This window comes from Loxodonta africana, chromosome 2 (assembly GCF_030014295.1).
Source record: "Loxodonta africana isolate mLoxAfr1 chromosome 2, mLoxAfr1.hap2, whole genome shotgun sequence".
Taxonomy (NCBI): domain Eukaryota; kingdom Metazoa; phylum Chordata; class Mammalia; order Proboscidea; family Elephantidae; genus Loxodonta; species Loxodonta africana.
In genome coordinates this window covers 23,335,953-23,356,037 of record NC_087343.1, presented here as the reverse complement: position 1 = coordinate 23,356,037, position 20,085 = coordinate 23,335,953, and the positions used below count along the sequence as shown (strand labels likewise).

Genomic DNA, 20,085 nt, shown 5'->3' with positions numbered 1-20,085 from the left:
AAAGTAATGAGAAACAAAACAAAATGATACGTGGGTAATCACAACCTGTTGATTCAACCGGGCATCACAGGAGAATAGAAGGCAACAATTTCTGTTGAAAATGTGAAAGTAAACATTGCTAGTGAAGCATGTCTGACAAAACTTCAGAATATGCTGCAGCCACTCACCTAGGCTGAACTGCAAAGAAGAGAGTTTTCCTTATTTTGAAACAAATGAATGATGAAGTGTATCTATGGGAATTTATTCAGTGTCTCTCTATTTTTTCGTTAAAAATACTTTAAATGAAAGCCCACAGTGTATGTCCTTACTAAGTTTATTTGGAAGACCGCAGTAAATTATATTGTTAGTATTAGGTACATGGTAGAAAAAGCCAACTGAACAAATAAAACGTCATTTCCTCCTTGGGCTGCATAAATAGTTTATCCTAACATTGTACATGGCATTAGTTTTGACGGTTGTGAAAATGGGTACTACCATCGTATACTCTATAAATACATACATCTTCTGAGTCAGAATTGACTCAGTGGCAATGAGTTCATACATATATGTATTTCTTAGGCATGACAAGATGAGATGAAAAGTGTGGACATGCATTAGTATCTATTCATAGAATTCTGCCTTTCTCGTTGTGTGCCTTTCAAAGTGTGGTTTTGACCCATCTGCACTGGAATCACCTGTGGTAGCCAATTGAAAACTCAAGTAGCCCAGCCTCACCCAGAACTACTAAATGAGAATCTCTCTGAAGAATGAATCCAAGGAATTTGCTCTTTAAGGAAGTCTCAAGAAGTGTTTTAAACATAGTCAAGTTTGAAAGCCAGAGCCAGGTGTGTACTAATCCTAGCTATTTTTTAATAATTAGAATGACAATATAACTGATCATCCAAACTGGCACACTGTTAACAGTGAAAGGTAGAGCTTTCACAATTATTTCCAGACAGACATCTCCTGAAAATGTCTAGGGAAAACTAGGACATAAGGTCATTTTGCATAAGTTGCTTCACATTTAATCCATTTTCTTCTCCAATTAAAACAAAATGAAACAAAACAAATCACTCTGCTTAATGTTGTCTCTATTGTCAAAAGTAGCCTCCTCCATAAAAGTGAGAGAAGATATCAGTGTTCATGTGTGTGTATATTTATATGCATGTATGAGTACATTTCTTGTTGTTAGTTGCCATTGAGTTGGTTTCAGCTCGTAGAGACCCTATAAACAAACAAACGGAACAAAACACTGCTCGGTCCAGCGGCATCCTCAAAACTGTTATGCTTGAGCCCATTTTTGCAGCCACTGTGTCAGTCCATCTCCTTGAGGGTCTTCCTCTTTTTTTGCTAACACTCTAGTTTACCGAGCATGATGTACTTCTCCAGGGACTAGTCCCTCCTAATAACATGTCCAAAGTATGTGAGACAAAGTCTCGGCATCCTCGCTTCTAAGGAACATTCTGGATGTACTTCTTCCAAGATAGATTTGTTCATTCTTCTGGCAGTCCATAGTATATTCAATATTCTTTGCTCTCCTGAAATGACTGAATGTTGACCGATTCTTTTTGGTACAGTGAGTCTGTGTATCCCTTTGATGCTTCCTGCATTGTTCAGTATTTTGCCCGTAGGATCCTTCAGTATTGCAACTTGAAGCTTCAATTTTTTCTTCAGTTCTTTCAGCTTGAGAAATGCTAAGCATGAATATATATATATAGAACATATATTTTGAATATATATGTTTGTGTGTGTGTATATATACACATATATACATGTTCAAAATAATAATGCCGTTAAAAAACAACAGCTTTTGTGCTGGGTAGGATGTGAATTATTCTTCAACTTTCTTTTTTCTTGATTTCTTTCTCAAAAGGTTTGGAAGATATAATAGTCACATTACCCTAGCTTATTCAACATTGTTCACATTTTCTGACAAATTTATCAGATGGGGATATTTACAAGAATATTTTAATAATAATTGAATTACTATGTAAATGTTTACTATTATGGATAAAAGATCCTTTGTCCATAATGGTAGAATTACCCATTCAGTGGACGGGAAAAGCAAGAGGACATGATAACTGCGGCTACTTGGTTGTTGCTGTTGTTGTGTGCCCTCGAGTCGATTCCAACTCACAGTGACGCCATGTGACAGAGTAAAACTGCTCCATAGAGTTTCTTAGGCTGTAATCTTTGTGGGAGCAGATTGCCAGGTCTTTACTCCTGCAAGGCTGCCAAGCTTCTGGTTAACAGTTGAGTGCTTAACCATAGCACTACCAGAGCTCCTTGTGGCTACTTGGAGCATGGACAGAACTCTTCTTTCATGGAAGGGCGATCATGGACAAGGAAAAATTTGTTAAAGCCTCTTAGGACCATTTCTACTTGTGTGCTTCAAGTAATCAGGTAGTGTATTACTTTAAAACATAAAATTATAAAATAATTTTGCACTGTTTTTTTCATCTTAATATCCAATTCAGGAAGGCAAATTGAGTACGTAAGAAATAATTCATTCAATGGCACCATATACCATTCACTATCAGACAAATAATATGAACCAAGAAAAACATCCTATTTTAAAAGTACTTTTTTTTTTTTTTAATGCTAAGCCTCTCTTTTTACTCCTTTAAAAAACTACTAAGCCACTTTTATACAAAAAGTATGGTCTCTATTTAAAAATTTACTGGGTATCAGCTGTGCTGTAGTTGACTTCAGTTACATGCATCTTGGCTACACGTTAGGAGGAGATTATTGGATCTTGGGATCAGATTGGGAAGGCAATTCGCTTTAACACTCCCCAGTTCCTTGTATGCCCAGGGGAGGTCATAGCTAAACTCATACAACTAGGCCATCCTCAAGAGACTTGTGAGACTAAGCGGCCCTTAGAAAATTATTTCTGAGAAGTGTGTGTCAATTCCCTTTCTTTCTATGAGCAAATTTGTCTGATTCATTTCTTCCCATTTGTGCAGGTAAGGCTGTGTTAATAAAGAAGAGAGATAATGGCACTGAAATGAAATTATTAAAATCTCAACTGTAAAATTAGGGAATGCTCTGATTTTTCTTCTCTGATCCCCTTTAATGATAACTATAATAAAAAGAATTTTTTTTTATTCAAACTGAGCAAAAGAGATCTCTATCATTTGCTTTATAATGATTGATTTTGCCCTTAGATTTTCATATTCTGAAAAAACATCATTTTAGCGATTTTATTGTAAAACATTATCCTTTACAATTATCTCTCACTTCTAACCACTGGAGGCAGGCCCCATATATAATATATTCTGCTTAGGAAAGGCATCTTTTTCTTTTTTTTTTTCAAATGCTAGCAAGTACACATTCCTGTCATAAAATTTTCCATAACTTCTTTGCTTGTTCATTTCTGCCTCAATTCAATTCCTACGTAATTACCGTATGCGATACAACATTGTTCTTTTTTGTAAGGATGCTTGAGGCTTTTCAATATGCATGTGTTAGATGAACCATTTATTATCATTTTATTTAATTTCTTTTGATAAGAATAATTTTCTTTCCTATTTCGCTTCAGGAAAGTTTTCCTGAACTCCCTTAATTATACGTGCGCAATGTTTAAAAGTTGTAGCATCTGTTTTCTCGGTGCCTAAGGCTCTCCTCTCAAAGTCATTACCACATTTTTACGCAAATAGTATGCACCAATGTGTGTCTTCTAGGTTTGTTTGCCAACCACACCTCCCTTCCCCTTCCATGAGGTGTTTTTATAAGTGCTGCTATGCTGATTTCTTTACATGTTTCTATAAAAATAAATTAGTATAGTGCACTTAAAAAAATACCTTGGGGTGGAGGTTATGGTTGGCAAACAAACCAAAGAAATGGAGAAGGTGCACATTATTTGTGTGAAAATCCGTAAGAAACCAAGCAGTTCAGCGAAAAAATAGCCCTTTAGTGTTATATATTCAAAACAACTAATTAATTCTTTCCACTTTTAAAAGACAATTTTTATTTTAATTTGTAAAGCCCCATTTCCTCTCAGGTATCGAGGTATTATATATAAAAGTATTTGTTAAATTCTGTAGTACTTTCTGGAGCCCTGGTAACACAATGCTTAAGAGCTCAGCTGCTAACAAAAAGGTCCACAGTTCGAATCTACCAGCCCCTCCTTGGAAACCCTATGGTGCAGTTCTACCCTGTTCTGCAGGGTCACTATGAGTCAGAATTGACTCTATGGCAATGGGTTTATAGTACTTTCAAAGGAGCCCTGGTGGCACAATGGTTAAGTGCTCAGCTACTAACTAAATGGTTGTCAGTTCGAACTGACCCAGAAGCTCCTTGGGCGAAAAGGCCTGGCAATCTGCTTCTGTAAATATTACAGCTGAGAAAACCCTGAGACAGTTCTGTTCTGTCACGTGGGGTCACTGTGAATCAGAATCAACTCGATGGTACCTAACAACAACATAGTACTTAAAAAGTTTAGAAATTATTATGATTAGTACAGTCCTATGAATTGAACTGCAATCTAATATAATGCTTGATTGAAATCATTGGTGCCTTTTTCAAAGGTAGCATGATCCAAATATTTTTAACAAAAATAAAAAGGAGGTTACTAAATGATGAGCAGTGTTTGGAGGAGCAAGTAGGATTTATAATACGTCTCATCTGCACAATGAAAACCTTTGACTTTATGGCACAGTTCCTATGCTGTGAGTAAACTCGAGCCTCTAGGAAGTTTGTTCTAGTTTCTAAATGTAAGACTCTATTGACACAGCTAGGAGTCCCTGGGTGTTTCAAACCGTAAGCACTGGGCTACTGACCAAAGGGTTGGTGGTTTGAACCCACCCAGAGGCACCTCAGAATAAAGGACTGGTGACCTGCTTCTGAAAACCCTATGGATCAGTTCTGCTCTGACACATATGGGGTTACAATGACTCAAAGACAACTCGAAGGCAACTGGTTACTGGTTATTGACAAAGCTATCAAAAACGATCAAATTTACACATGCGTGTGTCCGTGTGCATGTGCCTGTGTGTAACTACGCATGAATATATAACATTATTTTATCTCTGGATTCAATCCAATTATCCGTTCATCAAAAAGTGCATTAAATTCGCCCCCTCGTCACTATAACATAAAGAATGTGACTTTCAGATGTGACTTCTGGAATCAATACTCTTACTTTCTTTATTTTGCTTATACAGATAGATCTAGTTGTTGTTGTTATTGTTTTCTGACAAAACTGGTGAGTTTTGGAGTCTTGATAAATTTTAACCTGACCCTGCATAGATAGACTTTGTTTGAGTGTCTGCAATTGTCCAACATTTTCTATCATCGAACTTGACAATCCTACCAGGAAGCCATTTAAACTGTTGTGTAAAAATGTAAGTTAATATCTGCTTAACTCAATATCACCATCTCAACGGACACTTCTGAGGGGCACACATTGTAAGATGTTCAGCACACCAGCAAAAGGAATCAAGCCTGAGCTGTAGGGCTGCCCTCTTGGGGACGTACATCCCAAGGAACACAGGGAGATGGTATCTTAATTTGCCACTAATGGAAAGGTTTAGACATGGGTTTGTAAATAAATGTTTCACTGAGAAATTTTTAGATGAGAGTCAGTTATGGCGTTAAGTTACTCTTTGTCTTAGAAGTGCCGCTAACTTTTAAAACTATGTTATTTAAACACATTTCTTAAAACAAAAATAAATGTATTCAAGTGGCTTCTCATTTAATGTATATAACTCATACTGATTTTTTTTTGTGATAAAATATATGTTACAGGAGTTATTAGAACTGCCTTACATAACATGGACAGAGAAGCCAGAGAACACTATTCAGTGGTCATTCAAGCCAAAGACATGGCTGGACAAGTTGGAGGGCTTTCAGGATCGACAACAGTCAATATCACCCTGACAGATGTCAACGACAACCCACCACGGTTTCCTCAGAGTATGTACACATTTCCTATTATTTAATTTATCACTACTGTTTTGCTAAATGAGATTGTTTTTCTGCTAGATGGTCTCCCTTCTCTCTCTTTTTTTTTTTTTTATAGATACGTGAGACTAAAGAAACCACTCTACCTACTCTTAGATAATTGATACTGTGTTAAGACTATGAGTTCCAATTGGCACCACCATTACATATTAAAACTTGCGTAGCAGTACTAAGTAATGATACACTGTGTTTGCTGAAGTAGCTATATATTATTAAGGTATTCATGGAGATATTTAAAAAAATACATTTTGATGTGGAATTACAGGGCACCTTTGCATCTATTCCATCATTTTATTTAGTCCAAACAGTATGTATATGCACATAAATGAGACAAGTTCTATTTTTTTAAAATAAAACGAGGAAATTAAGATTCAAGATTAAAAGAGAAACAGACAATGAATGAAAATTTCAGACTGTTTTATAAACCATATTATAATTAACAACATCTTTCCTACTTTATTTTCAAGCCAATTCTACCACTATTATATTTATGATATATGCAAATATTATAACTCTTAATAGACTGAAAACTCAAGTGATACACAATAAGGGCTCGAAGAACTTTTTTTTTTCATAGTATAAGCAGCATCTCCAACCCTTTCTCCACCTGTCCTAAAATAGTTTTATTATTTACAAGCCCAGTAAAATTGATTTTATAAATTAACTGAAAATTCTTATAATTGTGATGAATATAGAGAATTGTATTCCTATTTTTATTAATAAATAACGATGTGATTGGTGAAGTATCAGTTAAATGTGAAAACAATTATTTTATCTGGCAAGAAAATAGGATAAATGTATACTCTCTGAGTGAACTCATTATATATAAAAAAAAATTCTGTTGCCATCAAGTCAGTTCTGGCTCACAGTGACCCTATATGATGAAGTAGAACTGCCCCATAGTGTTCCTAAGGGGAGACTGGTGGATTCGAACTGCTGACCTTTTAGTTAGCAGCCAAGCTCTTAACCACTGAGCCACCAGGGCTCCTTATGTATAATAGAGTCTCTCTTTCTTCAGTCAGAAGCATGCTGGGTGCAATAATTGACAGATATAAGACCTGCCAGTGCGGAGATAGTCCTAGAGTTTTGTAATGGAGGCAGTATACTTCCAGAACCTTACTCTCTGGCTTATTTAAAAGACATTTCACACCCAGATTGTACTATACATACTGTTGCTTTCAGACTCATGTGGTGTCACCATGAGAAAAGTAACTTGTAATAAAGAATTTGCAATGGTTAAGTGCTCGACTGCTAACTGAAAGGTCAGCAGTTCAAACCTACCAGCCTTTCTGCAGAAGAAAGATGTGGCAGTCAGCTTCCCTACGAGTCCGAATCGACTAAATGGACAATGCATGTGGTTTCGATTTTAATTTTATGCATAGACATTATAACCCATCATATAGCTCTCTATATAATGGGAAATCCTGTAAACTGCTTGAACCAAGAATAATATATTATAAGGACTGTGTTCATAAATCTCCATGAATTGCATATATCTATACACGATTAAAATTATGTAAACATCAATCCATTCATGAAACGGGTCAAGTAGTTTCTCTAATTGTTTCTCTTGCAGGGTGAGTTTTTCCACTTCCTCTGACTTCTTTCTCACTTCATCTGTCTGAGAGAGCAGACAGCATATTGCAACTTATTCTAGTGTCCACACACAAAACCTTGCAAAAATATTCTTTCAAAGCCCATTTCAACTTTTTATTTTTCTGTTAATATACCATGACCTGAGAAAGCAAATACAGTCATGCATCCAATAATGTCCATTTGGGGAATGTTCAACTGCATGTATGTCCCTGTCTCAACCCCCATAAAGGCTATTACCTTAAAAATTCAAAGTAATAACAGACAGGCACTACTTTGTGGTGTCCATCAAACATTATTATTATTATTACCGTATTACTATGTTATAGATGTTTTAGTGTATCTGGAAGTGTTCCCTTAATGTTTTTTATGTGTAGAAAGGTACACTACATACTACGATAAACATTTGACTTAGTGATGTTTGATACGAACTGTACATAATTGTCCCGGCTTACGTACATACTTGACTTAAAGACAGACTTAGGAACGAAACTCATAACTAGGGGACTGTCTGTATATAAAATAGTGTTCACACAATGCCCAAATCACATAACATCCTATTTCACAGATTGTATCATGGATGTTAAGGAGGCACGACTGTAAGCTTGTTATAACTGTTAACACTGTGTCTTAATTTAAAGCAAATAGGCTCTGAGTACATGTTTCAGAGGAGAGACTAGAGATAATAGTTTGCTCTGCAAAGTTTCTACGTTAGGGAGATGCAAAGTCAGGGGCTGAGGATTCAAGGCAAATGAAGGGACTGTCTGCTTTCAGTGACAGGGAGACAGTAAGGAAGGATATAGACTGTAGAGTGCATGCCCAACTAGAAGAACGAGACTATCCAAGGTAATGCCTACACGTGTGCCTTAGGACCCGTTGTAACCCAATTTTGTGATTATTTTAAGAGAGGTAGAATACTGGTTATTTAAATGCACTATTTTGATTTTTAAATGCTGTATACTAATGTTAAAACTAAAAACACTGTGCAGATCAATCAAATAATTTCCAAGAAATTTTGATTCAACGGGAAATTTCATTCATAAGCATCAAGTTTGCAACCTCTCCTGCAATCTGATTTAATAGTGTCCTTTTACTTACAGTGCACATTTTGAAGGACAGGAAAGATATGTTATTTGTTTCCTTGATTAAGGTATTCTGTATATACAAACAGCTGATCTTTATAGAGTAAATAGACAAAAGAACATTCCCATGAGCTATGTAATCTGTTGTCTACTCCCATATCAGGGAATTTTATGAACTAAAGATTTTTGAGCAGGGAAATCACATCTGGAATGTAAACATGCTTTTCAGAAAACATTGTCTAGAATATTAGCGCCAGGTTGATAGTCTTTATATTAAGGGCATAATCCATTTAATCTTTGTTGGAGATCATTCTCAAGCAATTTACTCAAGCTAACCATCACAGCTTCTATCATACTTTCTCTCCCACATTCTACTTGAACTCCAGTTGCATAAATGCTAGGTTATTGAACTGTGCATCTTCTATTACTCTTGTATTCTGCATTTAAAAAAAAAAAGTTGCATTGGACTTGATTCCAACTCATAGCCACCCTAAAGGGCAAAGTAGAACTGCCCCATAAGGTTTCCAAGAAGTGGCTGGTGACTTCGAACTGCTGACTTTTTGGTTAGCGGACCAGCTCATAACCTGCATATTTAGTTTTCTTTTCTAAATCTATATCTCTCTTTTTTTTAATTTTTATTTTTCTTAATGAATCCTTCAGCTGCTGTAGCTGTGTTCCTCCTGGTGTCCTCATTTGATTTTTTTGTTTAACACACTTTACTTTTTAGAGCCATTTTAGTTTTACAGAAACATCGTGCAGGTCATACCAAGAGTTCCCTTATGTCCTCACTCCTTGCCGCACAGTGTCTCCTATTGTTAATATCTTGCTTTAGTGTGGTACATGGGTTACAATGGATTAACCAATATTGATACATTGTTATTAGTTAAAGTCCATAGTTTACATTAGGGTTCACTCTTTGTGTTGTATAGGTCTATGGATTTTGACAAATGCATAATGTCCCATATCCACCATTACAGTGCATTGCAGAATAGTTTCGCTGTCCTTAAAATTCTCTTTTACTTACTTGCCTCCTCTTTTTCCACCAGCCCCCTGGAAACCACTGATCTTTTTACTGTCTCTATAGTTCTGCCTTTTCCAGAATGTCATATAGTTTGAATCATTCAACATGTAGCTTTTTTCAGGTTGGCTTCCCTCACTTAGCAATATGCACTTAAGATTCCTCCTTGTCTTTTCATTCATAGCTTGATAGTTTTTTCTTTGGTCACTGAAAAACAGCACATTGTATAGATGATCCACAGTTTTTTTTTTTTTTTTTTTTTAATCCATTCACCTATTAAAAGTATGTCGTGGTTATCCAATTTTTGGCAGCTGTGAATAAAGCTGCTATAAATACTTGCATGGAGACTTCTGTGTAGACATACATTTTCAACTCATTTGGACAAATAGCGAGGAGTGCAACTGCTGGAATATATGGTAAACCTATCTTTAGCTTTGTAAGAAACTGTCAGGCTCTCTTCCAAGATGCCTGTACCATTTTGCATCCCCATCAGTATGAATAAAAGCTTCTGAGTCTCTATATCCTCTCCAGCATTGGTGCTGTCAGTGCTTTAGATTTTAGCCATTATAGTATGTGCGTAGTGGGATGTCATTGTTGTTTTAATTTGCAATTCCATAAAGAAAAAGCCATGGCAGCGCAATAATTAAGTGTTCTGTTGCTAAGTGAAAGGTCAGTGGTTCAAACCTACCCAGAGCATCCTGGGAGAGAAGACCTGACAATCTGCTCCCATAAGTATTACAGCCTAGGAAACCTATGAGGCAGTTCTACTCTGCCATATTGAGTCACTGTGATTCGTAATCAACTCCACAGCACCTACCAACAACAACAATGACTAACGATGTTGAGCACATTTCTTATGCTTATCTGCCATCTATATGTCTTGTTTCTTAAGGTGTCCAGATCTTTTGCCAATTTTTTAATTGGGTTGTGTATTTTCTTATTGTTGAGTTTTAAGAGTTTTCTGTATATTTTGGATACAAATCCTTTATCAAATATGTGCCTTGCAAATGATTTCTCTCAGTCTGCTGCTTTTTTATTATTGTCTTAACAGTGTTTTTCAGAAATTTTTAATTTGATGAAAAGTCAATTCATCTTTCTTTCTCTTTTCTTTCCTTTCTTTCTTTCCTTCCTTCCTTCCTTTCATTCTTGGATCATGCTTTTGACGTTGTATCTAAAAAATCATTATCAAACCCTATGCTATTGTCTAGAAGATGTATAGTTTTACATTTAAGTTTTAGGTCTGTTATCTATTTTCAGTTAATTTTTATTTTCTTCTCCTCCCATCCCCCTCTCTCCCTTTCCCCTTCTTCTCCCTCTCTCTCTCTCTCCTGCCCTCCTCCTCCTCCTCCTCTTCCTCCTTCTCCTTCTTCTTCTGGCATATGGATGTCCATTTGTTCCACCATCATTTGTTGTAAAGACTATCCTTTCTCTACTGAGTTGCCTTTCCTCCTTTGTCAAAGATCAGTTGGCTATATTTGTGTGGATTTATTTCTGGACTCCTTATTCCATTCCATTGATCTCTTTGTCTATTTTTTTTCATTAGTAACTCACACTGTCTTGATCGATGTAGCTTTATAGTAAGCCTTGAAGTTGGGTAGTGTCAATCCTCTGAATTTCTTTGTTCAGTGTTGTGTTAGTAATTGTGGGTCTTTTGCCTTTCCATGAAACTTTGAAATCAATTTGTTGATAACCACAAAATAACTTGCCGGAATTTGGATTGGTTACATTGAATCTATACATCATGTTGGGAAGAATTTGCATCTTGATAGTATTTCCTTCCTACCGATGAACATGGACTATCTCTCCATTTATTTAGATTCTTTGATTTCTTTTATGAAATTTTGTAGAATTCCTCAGATAGATCATGTACATATTTTGTTAAATATATTACTGAATATTTATATTCATTTCTTTATTGGTGCTAATGGGAACGGGTATCTCTGGGGGCTCAGTGGTTAAGAGTTTGGCTGCTAACCAAAAAGTTGGCAGTTCAAACCCACCAGCTTCTTGGATACCCTGTGGGGCAGATCTACTCCGTCCTATAGGGTCACTACGAGTCAGAATCGACTGTACAGCAATGAGTTTTGTTTTAATGTGAATGGGTTGTGTTTTTAATTTTCAAATTCCAACTGTTCATTGCTGGTTTATAAGAAATCAATTGACTGTTGTACACTTACCTTGCATCCTGAAATATTACCGTAATAATTTATTAATTCTAGAATTTTTTTTGGGGTTTGGTTTGGTTCTTTAGGATTTTCTACCTGAACAGTCATATCATCTGCAAAGATAGTTACAATTCTTCCTTACAAATCTATATAGCTTTAATTTGCTTTTCTTGTTTTATTGCACAGGAGTGACAAGAGGGGACATTCTTGTCTTGTACCCAATATTAAGAGGAAAACATTTAGTGTCTTACCATTAACTATGATGTTAGCCATAGGTTTTTTGTTGTCTTTTATCAAGTGGAGAAAATTTGTAATGCCTAGTTGGTTGAAAGTTTTTATTATAGAATATAATTTTAATTTATCATTTTTATATTCTGTATGGGTAAATTGAAAAAAAAAAGCTGTACTCTAATTAAAAACAAGCATGTTATTGGTTTGTTATGAATGTATTTTTCCTTTTAGCATTCATAAAGACTAAATTTGTATATTTTATGTTATAAGATCTAGTAGAGAAAATAAAGACAATTCAAAATTATATTAGTATATTTTATTATAATAAATAAGATACATGTGGAGCATATCCTTTTTACCAAGGTGGAAGCTGTAAATGAGTAGCAGGTGACTTTGCTCTGATTTTAAAATTGAATACTTGGAAATAATTTTGACATTGCCTATTTAGAAGCTTCCCAGTCACAAATATTGTAATGGATCTATGATTTTTAAAAATCTATTACCCTGCCTGATATGGGAAAGGCATAGAGTGGTTCTTTTTTTCTATTGAATATGCATATGTGTTTATGGCCACAGGCATATATTTCTTAGATTTGACCATTACTGCTTAATATTTATCGATAGACTTCTAATTCATCACAGAAAATTAAAAACATAATAAGGCTGATTTCACTTAGAATTTATGAGTTTACAGTCTTTCCCCCTGTACTTTATAAGTCATGCTCAAAATTGAAATAGAATATGGCAGAAAAGATACCCACTGTACCAATATTTGAAAGAAGTTTTTTTTACAAGGTTATCAGCTTTGCTGTAGTGAAAGTTGACACATAGGAACACATTCTGTGTCAGATTAAGCAATTTTAAAAATACTATTCCAGAAAATACTGAAGATTCTGATACATGGCAATTGCTCTTTTTACATGTGGCATTAAAACAACTGTAATATTTATTCATTTACTTTTTTTATGCATTAGCAAAATTTTCGGGCAAAGTCTAACACGATGCTTAACAATCAATATTCAATATAATTCATTTAAGTGCAAAAAAGCCCAAGATTAATCTAATTTAATTTTAATGTAGCATTTCCAAAGTTAACTTTATCAGCATGGAAGAATATAAAGACCTAAGAAGTCTCTCACCAAACTTATCAATAAAGACACACTGGAAAATTCACACAACATAGTTATCTAACTGCTTGAATGTCAATTTTTTTTTTTTTCACTCAGAAGCATCCAATTAAATATTAGCTGAAGTAGCTACTCACTTTCCCAAGTAAACACTATTTAGGTATAAAAAATATTGAATACTCCAAATAAATGTGATAATCATATTGAATACAGTTTCGTAGGCTGGGCCAGGGATTAATGTTAGGAAATGACGTATGTGCTCACCTGTCAAGGTTGCTGAAGGAAAAACACGAGATCTTTTAAAAAGCAATTAGAATCACTACTGCCTTGGGAAAAAAAAAAAATATTGAAAGGGACAAGCTTCAATGAGCCAAATGCCCTTTTATTATTCCCACCAAATCTTTCTTTCTTAAATGAACTTCAGCTAATAGCGTTTTATGATGTATTCTAAAAAATGACTGGAAAAGGATCACATATTTCACATAAATTATGGCACATTCAGAAATGAAAAAATACGAAGTAATGAGAAGGAGTGTACATCTGTGCTGTGTAGAATTATGTATTCTTAAAACCAAAATAGATCATTCTAGTACTATTTGAGGAAACCCTGGTGGTATAGTAGTTAAGTGCTACAGCTGCTAACCAAAAGGTCTGCAGTTCAAATTCACCAGGAACTCCTTGGAAACACTATGGGGCAGTTCTACTCTGTCCAATAGGGTTACTATGAGTCAGAATCGACTCAGCGGCAACGGGTTAGTGCTATTTGAAGATATCTCTTAAAGAAAAGCTTGCTAATAAGGAAGAATACCAAACAAACCTGCTGCCATCCAGTCAATTCCGACTCATAGCGACCCTACAGGAAAGAGTAGAATTGCCCTATAGGGTTGCTAAGACTGTATCTTTACAGTGAGACCTGGTGGTGCAGTGGTTAAATTGCTTGACTGCTAACTGAAAGGTCAGCTATTCCATTCCACCAGAGGCTCCCTGGAGGAAAGATTTATGAAAAGATCCACTTCTGTAAAGATTTACAGTCTTGGAAACCCTATGGGATTGTTCGGAGTCCTGATCGGCTCTACAGTGAGGGGATTGGTAGGTTTTCTAATCTTTACAGAAGCAGACTGCCACATCTTTCTCCCATGGAGCAAGGCGGGGTTGGAACCATCAACATTTTGGTTAGCAGCCAATCGCTTAACCACTGCCTCTCAAGGACTCCTGAGGGAGAATCCAAAAAGAACCCATTGCCTTCAACCCAGTTCTGACTTGAAAAAGGTCTTTTGCAGCAGATTTTCCAAATGAAATATGTCATTTGATTTCTTAACTGCTGTTTCTCTGGGTGTTGATTTTGGATCCAAGTAAAACGGAATTCTTGAAAACTTCAAACTTTTCTCTGTTTATCGATGTTGCTTATTGTTCCAGTTGTGAGAATTTTTGTTTTCTTTGAGTTGCAATCTATACTGAAGGGTATAGTTATTGATCTTCATCAGTAAGTGCTTCAAGTCCTCTTTGGGGAAGCAAGGCTGTGTCATCTGCATATTGCAGGCTCTTAAGGAGTCTTCCTCCAATCTTGATGCCGTGTCCGTCTTCATATACTCCAGCTTCTCAGATTATTTGCCCAGCATACAGATTGAAGAATACAGCCCTAATGCACAACTTCCCTGATTTTAAACCACACAGTATCTGCTTGTTCTGTTTGAAGGACTGCCACTTGATCTAGGTACAGGTTTCACATGAGCACAATTAAGTGTTCTGGAATTTCTATTCTTTGCAATGTTATCCATGATTTGTTATGATCCACACAGTCAAATGGCTTTGGATAGTCAATAAAACACAGGTGAACATCTTTCTGGTATTATTGCTTTCAGCCAAGATCCATCTAACATCAGCAATGGTATCCCTTGTCCAACATTCTCTTCTGAATTCAGCTCGAATTTCTGGCAGTTACCTGTCGATGTACTGCTGGAACCATTTTTGAATTATCTTCAGCAAAGTTTTAGTTGCATGTGATATTAATGACATTGTTCAATAATTTCTGCTTTCTGTTGGATCACTTTTCTTTGGAATGGGCATAAATATGGATCCCTTCCAGTTGGTTGGCCAGGTAGCTGTCTTCCAAATTTTTTTGCATAGGCAAATGAGCACCTCCAACGCTGCATCCATTTGTTGAAATTCTCAGGTGGTGTTCTGTCAATTCCTGGAGCCTTGTTTTTTGCCAGTGCAGCTTGAACTTCTTCCTTCAATACCAACAGTTCTTGATGGTATGCTACCTTCTAAAATGTTTGAATATCAACCAATTCTTTTTGGTACAGTGACTATGTATTTCTTCCATCTTTTGATGTTTCCTGCGTCCTATAGAATCCTTCAAAACTGCAACTCAAGGCTTGAATTTTTTCCTCAGTTCTTTCAGTTTGAGAAATGCTGAGCGTGTTCTTCCCTTTGGCTTTCTAACTCCAGGTCTTTACACATGTCATTATAATATCTTACTTTGTTTTTTCGAGCTTCCCTTTGAAATCTCCTGTTCAGTTCTTTTACTTCATCATTTCTTCCTTTCACTTTAGCTATTCTCTGTTCAAGGGCAAGTTTCAGATTCTCTTCTGACATCCATTTTTGTCTTTTCTTTCTTTCCAGTCTTTTTAATGACCTTTTGGTTTCTTCATGTATGATGTCCTTGATACCATCTCACAACTTGTCTGGCCTTCGTTTATTAGTGCTCAGTGCATCAAATCTGTTCTTGGCATGGTCTCTTAACTCAGATGAGATATATTCAAGGTCATATTTTGGCTCTTGTGGACTTGTTTGAATTTTTTTCAGCTTTAAGTTGAACTTGCATATGAGTAATTGATGGTCTATTCTGCAGTCAGCCCCTGGCCTTGTTCTGACTGAAGGTATTGAGCTTTTCCATCATCTGTTTCCACAGATTTAGTTGATTTGATTCCTGTATTTACGTCTGGTGAAGTCCACATGTATAGCCCCTGTTTATGTTGTTGAAAAAAGGTATTTGCAATGAACAAGTCATTGATCTTGCAAAAATTCTGTCATGCAATCACTGCAGTAGTTTCTATCACCAAGGCCATATTTTCCAACTACCAATCCTTCGTCTTTGTTTCTAGCTTTCGCATTCCAATCAACAGTAATTATTAATGCATCTTAATTGCATGCTTGATCAGTTTAAACTGCTGAAGTTGATAAAAATCTTCAATTTCTTCATCTTTTTCATTAGTGGTTGGTGTGTAAATTTGAATAATAGTTGTATTAGTCATCTTCCTTGTAGGCATATGGGTATTATTCTATCACCAACAGTGTAGTACTTCAGGATAGATCTTGAAGTGCACTTTTTGACAATGATCTCCACTCCATTCCTCAGCAATTGGTCATTCCTGGCCTAGTAGGCCATGATTCAAAATGACAAATACCAGTCCATTTCAGCTCACTAATGCCTAAAAAAAAAAAACTATCTTCCAATTTTCCTAGATTCATACTTTGTACATTTCTCCTTTTGATTATTAATGGATATTTACACCTGTTTCTTCTCATTTTTAGTAGTGCCGCATCAGCAAAGAAAGGTCCCAGAAGCTTTATTCCATTCATGTTATTAAGGTCGACTCTACTTTGAGAGGGAAGTTCTTCCCCAGTTGTACTCTGCTAACCAAAAGGTCAGCAGTTAAAAATCACCAGACACTCCTTGGAAACCGTATGGGGCAGTTCTACTCTGTCCTATAGGGTCACTATGAGTCAGAATTGATTTGGTGGCAATGAGTTTTTTTTTTGTTTGTTTGTTTTAACTTGAGTTGCTCGTCTTCCTGCACTATATCAGACAACGTCCTCCTGCTTTTTGTAAGGTTTTCACTGAGCAATTTTTTTCAGAAAATAAACTGCTAGGTCCTTCTGTCTAATCTGCCTTAGTCTATAAGCTCAACTAAAACTTGTCTACCAAGGGTGACCATGCTGTTATTTGAAATACCAATGGCATAATTTCCAATATCACAGCAACAAGCATGCCACCACGTGCAACAAACTGATAGATAGTTTAGGATGGTAGAAGTCTAAAATCAAGTGCCAGCTCTAGGGGGAATGCTTTTTCTCTCTGTCATCTCTGGAGGAAGGTCCTTGTTTTTCAGCTTCCTGGTTCCTTGGAGCTCTCCTTGTGTCTTGTTACCTGTCTTACCCCATCTCTGCTTATCAACTTGCATTTTATCTCATATTTCAAGAGATTGACCCATGATATACCTTACACTAATCTGACCCCATTAACATAACAAAGATAACTCAGTCTCAGATGGGATTATAACCACAGGCATAGTGGTTAAGATTTGTGGAGGACATAATTCAACCTGTAACAACCAATAATATTCTTTTTCCAAATGCGGGAATTTATCTCTATTATTTTGTCCTTGATCAATTCTAACTGTATTTTGAATTTGGGCTGGACAAATCACTTGTCCTTCTAATTCAGAGATCTCAGAATCAAAAAGAGTCACGTTGCGATACGATGCGTATCAGAAGATTTCGAGATTCAAGCCATTATATAAGTAGATTTGGGGTGTCAGGGAATGGGTGAATGCATTTTGCCTGCAAGAGGACACAGACATTTGTAAGTGCAGGATAGAGTGTGGACAGATGGTATTATTCCTGCACACTTTTTTGTTACTTTCCATCTCTTAACATGTTTTCTCGGGTGTGGAGTATATTTCCTTTTTGCTTTAACTTTGGGTTCTGCCAATGACTGTGTTTTTTTGCCAATGAAATGGGGGCAGACTTGTCATAAGCAATGTTTGAGGAGAAGCTTTAAGCGCACTTCAGTGGTTTGGCTCTGTCTTCGTGTACCTGCTCCTCCACTGATTAAACTTTCGGTACATATTCTGGGATGAAAATTCACTTGACAGTGAGTGAATCCTAGCAGAATTGGAGCTTACACATAACTCTCATATAATGCTAGACATAATTAATGTTTGTTGTTATAAGCTAAGGAACTATTGTATTTGCATGGCTAATCAATATAAAAACATCTGACTGATAAACATCTATATTTGTTCTCCTTAGCAATGTCACTGTATGATGTACTATATATTTTACTTATACACCTTTCCATTGTCTCCCTTCCTCATAAGAGTATAAATTCCATAAAAATGAGGATTTTATCTATTTTGTTTATTGTATCCCAGTACCTTAAATAGTGCTAGCAAAAAGTGTCATTTATTGAATGAATCAACAATGAATTAGATGGACCCAAGTATTCATACGGAAGAGCATAAATTAACAAATAACACAAAACTGCTGAAAAACAAAAATAGAGAGGGTCTGGTAAATCAGATATCTCTACCCATTCAGGTCAGACAAATACATCTAATGGGCTTTGTCAAGCACTTTGGAAGCGGACTCATTTTATTGTGGAACATAGTGTTATAGGTAAAAATATACTAGGGAATAAAAGGCTCTGGGACTAGTGGTCATCCATGTGAAAGTTACAGAAATGTATGAGATTAACAGGTTATAAAGACCTTTTTGAGGAAAAATTATAGAAGTTAGCAGTCTTGTCACCCCTTCTGGAGCAGGGGAAAATGAAGAAAACCAAAGACACAAGGGAAAGATTAGTCCAAATGACTAACAAATACTACACCCTCCACCAGATTGAGTCCAGCACAACTAGATGATGTCTGACTACCACCACTGACTGCTCTAACAGGGATCACAATAGAGGATCCCAGACAGAGCTGGAGAAAAATGTAGAACAAAATTCAAACTAAAAAAAAAAAAAGACTTACCGGTCAGACAGAGACAGGAGAAACCCAGAGAGTATGACCCCCGGTCTTAAATGCTAGCAAGCAGCCATCTAAGATGCATCAATTGGTCTCAACTCATGTGGAGCAAAGGAGAATGAAGAACACCAAAGACTCAAGGAAAATATGAGCCAAAGAGACAGAAAGGGCCACATAAACCAGAGACTACATCAGCCTGAGACCAGAAGAACTGGATGGCTCCTGGCTACAACCGACAACTGCCCTGACAGGGAACACAACAGAGAACCCCTGAGGGAGCAGGACAGCAGTGGAATGCAGATCTTCTGTTATCCCAAGATAGGAACCATTCCCAAAGCCAATTCTTCAGACAGAGATAGGACTGGACTATGGGGTAGAAAATGATACTCGGTTTTTGCAGGGTAGAAAATGATACTGGTGAAAAGTGAGCTTCTTGGATCAAGTAGACACATGAGATTATGTGGGCAACTCCTGTCTGGAGAGGAGATGAGAGGGCAGAGAGGGTCAGAAGCTGGCCAAATGGGCACAAAAATAGAGAGTGGAGGGAAGGAGTGTGTGCTGTCTTGTTAGAGGGAGAACAACTGGAGTATATAATAAGGCATATATAAATTTTTGTATGAGAGTCTGACTTGATTTGTAAACTTCCACTTAAAGCACAATAAAAATTAAAAAAAAAAAAAAAGGCGTATGACCCCTGGACACCCTTTTTGCTCAGTAATGAAGCCACTCCAGAGGGTCACACTTTAGCCAAAGACTAGACAGGCCCATAAAACAAAATGAGACTAATTGGGCACACCAGTCCAGGGGCAAGGATGAGAAGGCAGGAGGGGACAGGAAAGCTGGTAATAGGGAACCCAAGGTGGAGAAGGGGAGAGTGTTGACATGTCATGGGGTTGGCAACCAGTGTCACAAAACAATACATGTACTAATTATTTAATGAAAAGCTAGTTTGCTCTGTAAACCTTCATCTAAAGTACAATAAAAAAAATTGCAAAAAAAAAAAAAAAGCAGTCTCTGAGATTGCTTTATTAAAAACAAAACACAATCTTAAAGATATCTAAACATTTGGGGAAAAAACCAACGAAAGATACCCTCCCACCCACACACAAAAATAGAAAGCTTTTTGTCATTTTCAATAATGTAAAAGCAGACATAGCTTCAGTATAATAGAAA

The 20,085-nt window shown here is 36.4% G+C and overlaps 1 protein-coding gene across 4 annotated transcripts in view; it reads left to right on the top strand.

Annotated features, from left to right (window-relative positions):
* The window catches only part of CDH18 (cadherin 18), a 390,041-nt gene that overhangs the window by 226,532 nt on the left and 143,424 nt on the right, over nucleotides 1–20,085 (top strand). For 3 of the 4 annotated variants that reach the window (XM_003407876.4, XM_023545398.2, XM_010588081.3), the window contains exon 4: nucleotides 5,728–5,895. In XM_003407876.4, coding sequence (XP_003407924.2) covers nucleotides 5,728–5,895 — 168 coding nt within the window. Of the gene's footprint in view, nucleotides 1–5,727; nucleotides 5,900–8,239; nucleotides 8,247–20,085 lie in introns of those variants that run through there. The other variant, XM_064270825.1, reaches the window with a different exon arrangement.